General features: G+C 32.5%; 1 protein-coding gene across 3 annotated transcripts in view; it reads right to left on the bottom strand.

The window, feature by feature from the left end:
• The window catches only part of PCGF5 (polycomb group ring finger 5), a 99,033-nt gene that overhangs the window by 6,742 nt on the left and 79,984 nt on the right, over positions 1-12,307 (bottom strand). For 2 of the 3 annotated variants that reach the window (XM_081268038.1, XM_081268037.1), the window contains exons 7-9: positions 10,870-10,968; positions 8,524-8,613; positions 1,461-1,520 (exon numbers count right to left, since the gene is read on the bottom strand). In XM_081268038.1, the coding sequence (XP_081124164.1) occupies positions 1,461-1,520; positions 8,524-8,613; positions 10,870-10,968 (249 nt within the window). The remainder of the gene's footprint in view (positions 1-1,460; positions 1,521-8,523; positions 8,614-10,869; positions 10,969-12,307) is intronic. The other variant, XM_081268039.1, reaches the window with a different exon arrangement.

Here is a 12,307-nt window from a genome sequence, read left to right as displayed (position 1 = left end):
TATTGAAGAAAGAAATGGAATTTTGTTAGATTTGAAAATTTGTCTCATTCCAGTCACTTTCTAATACTTTGCACTAAGATTTAAGAATATCTTTCTTTCTAAGGACACAGACATTGAAACTAAGAATAAAATAAAAAAGCTGTGTGTATATGGGTTCTAGCTATGGACAATATACCATTATGGATCAGCCCCAAATCAGCTACAAAGCTTAAAGCTAAAACATTTATAAACTTCAGAGTTTCATAAACTTTGCCATCTCTAACTAAATTATTTGTTCACTCCTTACCCTAATCTGGGTAATATAAGGTAAAGGATGATTTTTTCCCCTAAATGATTTCCTCTTGGCCTTTATAGATGTCATTATATTTGCTTATTCCACTGCTAAAAAAAACTAGGACTTAAACATTGTATATGAAAAAAACATACATCTTAATGAAGGCATGGGGATTCCTACAACATAGTCTTGACCAAAAGACTGAGGGAAATTTTAGATAAGCTGCTAATTCAAATTTTTTGATTAGTATTGAAGTATTAATACTTAATATTCATTCATTTGTCCAACTCCAAAACTGCTACACTGAAGTTTACTAATTCTAAAGTTTACATAATTCTCCTTTCTTGGCTCCAAGGAAATAGGGATGAAGACTACCTTAATTGCTGGCATAAAAAATCTGGATATTTTAAACAAATGCTATGATTAGTCCACAAGATTAAGGTGGATCATAGATCATCTCTGAACCTAACAATAATCCTTACTATAGGGCACTTAAGTCTCTACTTTCCAAAAATTTTTAAGTGTATTTTTACTAGATAAACTTTTCTCAGACACATGTTCAAATATTATCAGCACATTATTAAATTAGCTCACTATCATTTCCTTACTAAAAGAGGTAAATAGGATTAAAAAACTTACAGCAATGCCCTATAAGCAAGCTCACAATTAGATTTTGTTCTTGCTCCTATTTAGTCATCTAACTCGGCATTTCATCTTTTACTTGTGGATGAATGGCTTATCAAAAAAAGAAAAAAAAAAGCCCAAACACAACATTTTGGGCTGGGTATATAGTTCGGGGTAGAGCACTTCTTAGTGTGTGGATGGTGTGGGTTTGATCCCCAGCACTGCAAAAATAAAAATAAAATCACACTTATACAAAGAAGGCAACATCCTGATCCAATGTGGATCAGAGATTTCTCAAGGACTGAAAGTAGTAATTATTAAGAACTTCTGACTCATAAATAATGGCCTTAACATTTATAATTTCAATTTATATTCAATAAAGTTAAATAGTTATTTCAGGACAACTAAAATAATGGGGGATTTGGGGGGGATTTAAGATTAGAAAAGATCATAAAAACATCAGTTTTACAGAGTGACATGTCTCAGTAACTCAAGTTGGGGATGAAGCGATCACTGCCATGGCATCATGATGGTCATATGTACCGTCGTGAGTGCCTCTTACCTGATACAAAGGGCCATCCTGAGAGCAGACTTGCGAAGCTGAGCAGTTCAGACACCGAAACTGCGGAGGAGATGAACTCATCAGATAAGAGGCATCCACAACTGGATACATATTTAAAATTGATTATTTAAAATATTTTAACGTCAAACATTAAGAGTCAACATGATTAATTAAAAAAACACTGAGAAAATGATAGTTGGTTTTGAAAAAAATAGATTTAATAACTTAGTGATTGGTAAAATTTAGCTTGAAGTAATTTTAGCAACTAGCTATGAGTTAGGTTAATATTTTGAAAATACCAATATGGTATCCTACCCTTTCCATCTTCTTTTCAAATACTAGTTCCTGAGAAAATCCTCATCTCTTGGTATATAAGGGCACCCTCTTTCTTCCATCCCTTCCTGCCATCAGTCTCTCCTAGGTCTCCTATTCAACTACCCCTGAAAGCAGCACTGTTCAGTGAGATCAGAGCACAGAACTTCGCTCAACCTATAAGGGATCCATTTCCTGTTTTATTTAGGTTCTTTATATTGCCCAAATTAGAGTCTTAGTCTCCATATCTATTTTAATAGCATTAGATTATGAGCTCCTTGAATATATTTCATATTTACACTTGCAGTCTTATATAGATAAGACCCAGAACTGACAAACAGCAGCCACTTCATTAAGTGTTGTATAAGTAAATAAATGAATGAATATATTTTTAAACTACTGAGTAGATTCATTTGTAAACCTATTACCTTTTAACAGTTTAACCACATGTGAAATCGTTATTAATCTTGATTTCCAAAATATGCTACAACTTGTTAAATACAAATATAATTTTCATTGTAATGGGACTATAAAACAATATATATTTTAAATTATGCATATATGAATTCTACATTGCATATTATTCAAATGGAAAAATTAAATACATAAAAGTTATAAATAAATCAGAATATTTCTAACTTCCCAGAGTAGCTTTTAAAAGATATACTTTGAAAGATTATAAATTTTCTATTTCCCCAAAATACTTGAGCAATTTTTTCTTTAGATGCTGGTCCTTGATTTTGAGTATAGTGCTCATCAACATGCTATAAAATGTGCCTAGTAGTATGATTTTTTTTGGTGACTTCCTTTTTCTCTGAAGAGTTTCCAAGCTCTGTCTGGCCTATTCGACTTTGCCTAACGAGGCAAGTTGTACATAGCATTCTATTAGAGAGTTAAAGTGGAAAAATGCTATTTCACTAGTTGTTCTTTTCTCTATTAGTCTCTTTGGTATCAGTCAAGATGGGTACCTTTGCTTTTCCTAAAATTGCAAATAATGCAAAAATAAGTCAAAGAAAGATAGATAAGCATGGTACAGTCACTTCTGTGCTGGACTAGCAGATGCTGCTGGAGGAGATGAAACTAATCAGGATCACCTAGGAAAAGGCTGTGATGACCACTGACAGTGTGTACTTTACCCTACCCAAGAAGGGAAGAGCAGGAAGATATGACTCCATGGCAAAAAGATTGAATATGAAGATACTGACAGAGGTCAGATGTGAAACCAAGTGAAGGAGAAGGAAACTATAATCATAATGAAAGTTAACATACATGAGCTATTACTAAAATAATTAACATTTATTATATCAGGCACTTTGCTAAGAACTTGAGTATATAATATTTCATTAATTCTTGTTCAACTTTTCAACACAGGCATTGATACTTTAATTTTTAAGGATCAATTAAGGAAAACTAGGAAGCAGGACACATCTGGAAGAAAATTACTGCAACCTCTGTAACAAAAGATTCATACTTAGAATATATAAAAAGCTCGTTGAAGAAAATTTTAAAAAGTCAAACATAATGATGAAAAAATAAGACAATGAATATGAAAGTTCACAGATGAAATCTAAAATTGATAATATGCAGTGTTGGTGAGGATGTCAGAAAAGGGACACTTCCTTGTATATTACTGGTATGATTATAAACTGTTCTTTTTAGAGAACATTTTTTCAACATTTCTCAAAATTTAACATATACATACTCTGTTGTAAATCTACTTCTAGGAATCCAGACAATAGATATGCTTGCACACGGGTAAAAAATACATGTACCCAAAAATATATGGCAATGTATATAAATATATGTCAAAAAACCTTAAAAAAACAAAATGTCCACCAAGCTATTTCATTAATTAAACAGTGCTACATCCACACATATTAAATTTTATCACTATATTAAAAATAATTATTTCAAAGTTTATTTTTTCCACAGATTTATTGCCAAGCAAAAAAAGAAGTCACAAAACAATATATACTGTTCATATTTCAGAAAACAGTGATGACCACTGGCACGGATATTATGAACAAAATCCAAGCATTAGATTGATGATGACATTAGATGACTGAGCCCTTTCCAAACTAATTCTACACCTTCAATTTGTAGATGTAGAAGCCAAAGGACAAGTAAGTAGTCTATCACACTAAAATCCTATTACTCAAGGATGGTCAAAGATCAGATACACTGGTTTCTTCTGGGAGCTTTCTAGAAAAACAGAACCTTAGGCTCTGTCCCAGACCTACTGAGTCAGTATCTGTATTTTATCAACATCCCAAGATGATTCATATTTGGGTTAAAGATTGAGAAGTACCGTTTATTTTTTTTTAAAGTATATTTTCTCCCACTAAGAAGCAAATATCATAGTCAGCCATGAGTACAAGAAATTCCAAAGTGACAATATCATTAAGAACTGAAAAAATTTCTAAGAAGTATCTAAGTTTGACTGGATGTTTGTTTTGATTCCTAAAGATAAAAATCTTTCAAAAAAAGATCAAAATGGAGAAGTGGGTCCAGAAAGGGCAGGGCTAAAGAAAAGGGTCTAAGGTTGAAGTGGAACTAGTCCTGGACAGAGGAAAGCAGTGGTGCAGAAGGTGCGTGGTGCAGGGAGACATTGTACTACTTGAGGACTTCAGGCAAAATTGATTGTCCTGAGATTCCTCCAGTAGGGTAGGAATAGGACAAGGTAAGGGGTGATCTGAATATGGAGTAGCCTTGCTAGAGGTGAAATAGCCAATATAGAGAGGAAAAAAAAAACTACAGATTTACTCAGAGACATAGATAAAGAGTAAGGAACATATGAGTAGATGTCTCACAGAAGCAAATACAATGAAAAACTATAATGATGCCAATTCCAGTGAAGCAACCTAGAAATATAATTCACTGCCAATCACAATCCCATTCAAAGGTTAGTCTGGAAGAATGGGTAAAACTAGACAAAACAATTTAAAAAAAATAGGTATTTTTTGCCCCAATAGTTACTAATATACATCATAAAGCAACTTAGAAGACCTATTTGTTTTATAAGACATTTTAGTTTAGACTCTAACCAAACTTATCCCAAGGTAAATGGACAATTTTCTAGAAGGGCTTTTAGACAGGGGTGTTAAATAATCAGATTTTTAAGAAGCTATATAATGTGTAATGCTGGTTCAGAATAAGACCTGCTCAAAAGAACAAACCAGAATACCTAGGGGCATATACACATATGTGTAGATAATGCTGATATCTTGAAATAATAAGGTAAGGTATGGATCATTCAATAAATTTTATTTCTGATTAAAAAAATTTTAGAATAAAATAGAATTAAGACTTGTGAACATGTGTATGCAAATAAATCAATCCCAGGTGGATTAAAATGTTTACCATAAGAAAGGATAAGAAGTGAAACAACCACATTATACTCATTAGTTTAGGAAACAACCCCAGCCCAAAGCAGAACTAGTTATCCATGGCAGTAGATAGAATAATGAGAGCTTTTCAGACATCCTGGTCTCTTGATGGCAGAGATAGTAAGGAATGAATCACAAAAAATAAGCTAGTAGGGGCTTAATGAAGAAATGATTGTTTTCTTACTATTGCTACATTTGTCCAGGTCACTCTTCTGCCAGAATTCATTTAAAATAATAATTTTGTATTTAATTGGAACCTGAGCAAGAATTTAAAGTTTGTTTAACAGAAAACAAATGAGAAACTAAGATTCAAATAAATAAAATTATCTTTAGGATATATTTCATGTAACTACTACTTTATAAAAGATAAAATTTTCATTTAATTTAGTCTTCAAACAAATGTATTGGGCAGTGTGTTAGGTGCTGGAAATTCAACAGTGACCAAATGAAAATCCCAGTCTTTTTTTTTTTTTTTGTACCAGGGATTGGACCCAACAGCACTTAATCACTGAGCCACATGCCCATCTCTCTCTGTCTCTCTCTCTCTCTTTCTTTTAATTTTGAGACAGGGTCTCACTAAGTTGCCTAGGCTGGCCTTGAATTTGCAACCCTTCTGCTTCAGCCTCATGAGTTGCTGCAATTACAGGCATGCTTCACCATGCCTGGCTAAAATCTTAGGTTTTAGATTACAGTTAAGTGAGGGGACAAATAATAAACATATAAACAAGAGACACAGTATGTCAGATGGTTTAAAATAACTATGAAAAACAATAAGCATGAAAAGGAATTAAAGAATGTCATCAGAGAGTGAGTTGTTAATTTTAAGGGAGGCCAGTGGCCTCACTGAGAAGGTGTCACAGAAGCAAAATTCTTGAAGTAAAAGGTGTGAAGGAACTAGCTGGATGAATACTCCGGAAGGCAATACCAGTAGGGCATGTTTGAGGAAGCACAGAAGACACTGTGGCTAGAGGGCTGTAAGCCAAAGAGAGAGGAAATGGTAATGTGTGTGTGTGGTGGGAGTGACAGGGAGAACTATGTGGGAGCCATCTCTGTGGGTCTTTGGAAGGACTTGGCTTTTATCTAAATGATAATAAATTGAACAGAATGGCACAGAGTGACATGTCCTCTAGCTGTGGTATCAGGTGAGAAGAGTATGTGGGCAGGGTCGAGGCCAGCTAAGAGACTTTCAGAATTATTATGGAAAATGTCCATGGTGAGTGAGACCAGAGTAGTAGTAAAACACAGCTGGATTCTGATTCTAATATTTTGATGGCAGTGGTTAGAATTTGCTAAGGATGAATGAAATAAAAAGAAAGTAATCAGGGCTGATTTCAGGAATTTTGGTCTGAGCAACTGGAAAAATGAAGCTACCAATCTCAAAACCACTGAGACTATGAAGAATGAGGGAGACATAGGTTTGGAGAAGAACAACCAAACAACCAGAATTATAATGAAATTAGAAAAAAAATAGACTAATATATTATTTTACTATGTACTAGATGTAAAAGGTGGTAGTTTTTCTTATTGTTTTGTTTTTCACCTAAATGATAAATCATGATATTGAATCACTTTTTGAACTTTTATTAAAATATGACTCAAATAACTAAAGAATTCAAACTATTCAGAAATGTGTTACCAGAAATGTAATTATATTAAAAACTGATATAACTGATAGTCTATTAATACACAGTTTCTGTAAAGTAACTCTAGCTTTAAAATAACTGGAAGTATGGGTAACTTTTGACAGGGATCTTGTGAAGGACAGGTGAGCACCAGCAGAGGCCTCACACTTTTGGCCATTTACATCTCTTTTAACACTGAACTAAAGAAAGCTAAAAGGACATCCAATACAATGCTAATGTTTTAGGTAATATTACAATATTCCCTCCCCAACAGTACTGGCTAAGAGAATTTACTCTCTCTGCAATCTGCACCTGGTATCTGACAGATTTTGGTTTTAATACTTAAAACAAAAGTAATTCATACACAACCCTTTAAAAGCACTATGAAATGTCACAGAAAGGCAAGTAGTTATTTACCAAATACAAAGACAATTAAAAAAAAACAAAGAGATTCAATGAATTCTTTGAGATCAACAAACTAGTTGATGACTGACATTAAATGTAATTTTTTCTTCCTGGTCTTGAACTCTTTAATGCATTCAGCTTCACAAAAAGGATTCACCCATGTGAAACTCAAATAGGAAAAAAATTCTGATTTAAGAAGTTAGGTGGTTCATGTATTATTATATCATATCAAGACATTTCTTCTGAAAAACAGCCAAATGTTTTACCCACTGTTTGCTTTTTAACAGTTGCAAAGATATTTATGTTCAATGTAAGTATGTTTGAACTACTGAAATATGGCAACCCCTGTTATATCTGGATTTTACATTACCTATTCCTTGGGTGAGGTAACATTTCTTAATTTTGAGTTTTATTTTATGAGTAACTTAATTTTTATAATAAAATATAATAAAACCTACTTACAAAATAAAAGCATTACATTACTCAGAGCTGGAAAGTACGATATTGTACCATAAACACCACAGAATCTTAATATCTTAAAGGTGACCTTAGAAGTTATCTAGTCCAACTTTTCAATCAGTCTTCATTAAGGCTCATCACTCAGAACATGAATAGAATTTCAGGTAGCATTACTGCAATATTTCTTACTCCCACAAATCAGTCTTATAATCCCTAGTGCCTCAAACTTCCCTAATATCCCATATTAAACTCAGATGTACTCAAACCTATATTAGGACTAATAAAAAAATGAGAGTTCAAAATACAAAATTTACTTTTTGGTTTTCTTAGGTTTTCTCCTCTAAATAATTTCTCCTAGGGCATAGGCACAATAATTAAATTCTGGTATCAGAAACCACAGCAAATTCACTTACCCTTAGGCCTGATTTTATACTTTCAATGTTAAGGAGGTACCTGAAAAAGAGATTATCCAGATTCTACCCAATATGTCCCTTATCACAACTCTAAATGAATTCTCTCATTGACCCTTAATTATACCAGTTAGGGCAGTACTTAGTCTCCCCACCCCCTATCTATATACTTATAAATTCCTATTAGTTACTGGGCTTTTAAAAAATATGTGTCATCTTTCTTGAGGTTAGCAGAATCCTGAGCATATTTTAATGGAGTTTTGAACTCACCTTAAAAAACAAAAACACGTATAACACAGACATTGGTCTTGTAATTGAACCAGTTTTCAGAATGCTGAGACAAACAAGAGGAACCAGTTTCTTCTTCCCAAGCCATATTTTCATAAAATTCCTAAGTATATTGTTAAATTTTAATAATAAAATAGTATATAACTAAATATACACATAGGTAAATATAAAAGCAATTTACGTTTTCTCCTCTTAGTCGCCATCTTGTCATATAGATGAATTCCATAGTATGATCCTTCCCCATAATTTCACCATTGCACAGCACATCCAACTTTAAAAAGAAGTTACAGATAATATTAACATAAATAATTTTAAATTCACAAATTTTAATTTTTTTTTTCAAATTTCAAGAGATCCAAACAATTATAACAAAATAGAACTATTTCTTTTTAAAAGAACACTCAATATTTTTACTTTCTAGCACTTTTTTTTCTCACAGAATATTAACAATTCAGATATAAATAAATGAAGCACTATTTATCTTGTCCAATATAACCTGGTTCTCAAGTTCAAACATATAATTCATAAATGCAATACAGACCTTCTTATTCCACATCTCTGTGCAACCTTAAAGGATTTAGCTACACTTTGTCCTTGCTGAATGAGAACAAACTGTAGCAAGCTCATAGTTCCTTACAGCTTCTCTAGCTTCTAAATTCATCTCTCAGAATCCTTTGGACTTTCCAAGATTGAAAGGGGTTACTTAGTTCCAATTTAAAGAAGGTAATGAATGTAGATACAATAATTTATAGAGTCTTTGAAGTATATGAGAATTTCTAGTAATTATTGATAACTAAATTGACACAACATTTAGGACTATAGCACAGATCTGTGTTCCAGGGCTAGTTGGGTTCTCTGGTTTATTTAGTTGGTACTTGTACAATAGTTACAGGATCTTCTTCTTACCAGGCATGAATTGTCAATAAAGGGTTATATTTATAAATGATCATTTTTGGTCTATGTTGCAGGAACCAAACAACTCCCCAAATCCTTGTGAAGGCCACAGGAACTCTGGCTACTGTTCATTAATTCGACAAAGCATAATTGACAGATCTCTATAAATAACATTTCAGTTCTCTAGCAATTGAAATCAACTAGTAAGATTTCATAAGCATGAAGAGGAGTTCCAAAGAATGAGTTCTAAATAATTCTTTCTGGCTAGACAGAAACTACAGTTTTGAATATTAAGTCTAAAACAAATATAGTCCCAATTGTATTAGACATGTGAGACTGAATTGATCTTTTGATGATTGATGGTGACTTATATGAACTTCAAAATGCTTTTCAGACATCATTTTATTAACTCTTAAAAAAACAAAGTAAATAATCTCCCTTTCTTTACATTGCCTGTAAAATTCACAAGCAAAGAAGTAAAGAAATTTATATAGGATGCTATTACTAATCATTTAACAACTATCTATCCTTCCCCAACTAGCAAGTCTGTAAAAGAAGTTCCAGCTGCCAGGCATTTCATTAAATCAACCCCTAACAGGCCAGGCAGCAAGATAATGGGAGACAAACAATATTTCTACGAAATCATAGGAAAATTCTTTGGGATAGATAAGGAGCTATCAGTGGAATACATCTGTTTTCTTTCCATCTTAGTCTACAGACAAATATAAACCTGCCAGAAGTAATACTGAGAGTAAGTGTTCCTAGCTCTAACAACTTCCTGAATAGAAACAAGAAATTGGTAAATTAATGAGTAAGACTTAAAAGTAAGGAGATAAAACTGTACATGGTATTTTGCAAGAAGAAAATAAAATATAAAACCGCATCATAAAAATGATTACATTGTCTACTTTTCACCGTGGTTATATCTATAAATTGTTATCTTTTACTTTTACCAATCACTGGGCTCTGATACCTAATTGTTGCAATTTTTTAACACAAAAAATGATGTTTTTGGAATTTTTCTTTTGTGTTTGTTAGACCAAACTATAATAATAATAAAAATTTAACCCAGACTAATCAGTCATCAGAGAAAACTTAAGTTTAAGATCAAAGGCTTCCTTTAAAATACAGATTTCATACCTGTCAATGTCTATGTTCAAATCCTATCATACTGTATTTTTCTTATGCTTACTGTTTATAATATTTTCTGACTACATAAGCTAACTGTAATCAATATCAAATTAATATCATTTCTTATAAGATGAAAGTTTCCACAAAAGTTAAATTGAATATATTATGTTAAAACTCATTTTTTTTGGTTAGAATTTTACTTCAGAACAGAGTTATGAAAAAAAAGCAAAAAAGAAAGAAAGGTTAGGCTGGGTGCAGTGATGCATGCTTATAATCCCAGCAGCTCAGGAGGCTGAGGCAGGAGGATTGCAAGTTCATAGCCAGCCTCAGCAAAAGCAAGGAGCTGAGCAACTCAGTGAGACCCTGCCTCTAAATAAAATACAAATAGGGCTGGGGATGTGGCTCAGTGGCCGAGTATACCTTAGTTCAAACCCTGGTTCCCCCTCACCCTCCAAATAATAATAATAATTTAAAAAGCAAGGTTAGACATTATTTAACTTACCTCATAAGAACTTGGAAGTTTTAGTTTTAAACTTAGAAATTTTTTAATAGTTCCTACAGTTACACGTGTAGAACACCGAATGAATTTCTTCATTAGACCCTAAGGAAATAAAGATGGCTAATTAAAACATTCTACTTTACTTTTTATGAACCATTTTCACTATACTATCATTTTGAGTATTTTCAAAATGTTTTGTGAGAATGTTTCAATTTACAGCTCTTTAGTACTTGTAAGTAAAAATGTTCCTGGTTCTCAGACATTTACAATACATTCTTCAATATGTATACCTATGCATTCAAGGAAAATCCTGGCAAAAAGTCAATAGGCTTATTATTAAGACATTTTAGTACAGAAAACACTGTGAATTTAAATAAAAATAAAAGAAATACCACAAAAGCATGCAAATATTCTATTATCACTTCTGAAAGCATTAGGGACATTTTCTAAACATGATGCCATAACTTAATTGATTTTAGAAAGAGCATTGATTTAAATGAGACCTGAGGAGCCCTAGCATGTAATAGAAGCCAGTTAGGCCACAACATGCCTCAACAACTAAAAGCTATACAGTATAGAATCCGGGTTTCAAAAAATCATGCTCCTCTAAGGAGCTACAATAATACTTGACTGGAAAAAAATAGGTCAGTGTGTTTTGATGTGTCTCATTTGTAAAATGCACAGAGAAGTACGGATTCACTCTTCAAGCCTGAGCATCTTTAAGATATAAGAATATCCCAGAATAGATATTCAAATTAAAAATGAGACAAAATGAGATCACACACATTATAAACATATGAACCAATATGTGAAACAAAATTACATCTCACAACCTGAAAAGTTATCTACAAACTGAAACAAAAACAAAATACAACTGAATCTTAAAAATACAAAGTATTACTCCTATTTAGATGCCTAACAAATTGGGTCAACATCCAGAACAATACCTTAAGTATTTTTAAATTTACTAAGTTAAAAGTAGAACTTTTCAGTTAATGTTCACTTCCTAGTAAAACACAGTTCCTGGCAAAGATTAACAGGAACGAATCCACAACTGATAATTGATCACAAATTCAAATGGTAAAGTATCTATTAAAAGAAAACAAGCAAGTTAAAAGTTACATTAGTACAGTTTTGCAAGTTTGAGTAAAGTCAAAACATGTGAGGATACTGGGAGACCTTTGAATGTAATCTCAACTATAGAAGAACCTTGATATCAATGCAGGAAATGACCTTAATATCACTACCTAATCTTTCAGAAAACATAAATTTTTTAGAGATGTCAGATGAGTTAAAGCAACATTTTTAAAATGGGTCAAAAGCTTTTAAATTTATAACTCAATAAGCTTTGACATGAATCTAGCAAAATTTCAATGTGGATTAATTAAAAATGTTCATGTGACTTTTGGGATCAGTTGCCATTCTTGGAAAAAAGCAGTTA

This window comes from Spermophilus citellus, assembly GCF_964194105.1.
Source record: "Spermophilus citellus genome assembly, chromosome: 15".
Classification (NCBI taxonomy): Eukaryota; Metazoa; Chordata; class Mammalia; order Rodentia; family Sciuridae; genus Spermophilus; species Spermophilus citellus.
Note: the sequence above shows the minus strand (reverse complement) of the source record. Positions and strands in the feature narration are given on the sequence as shown.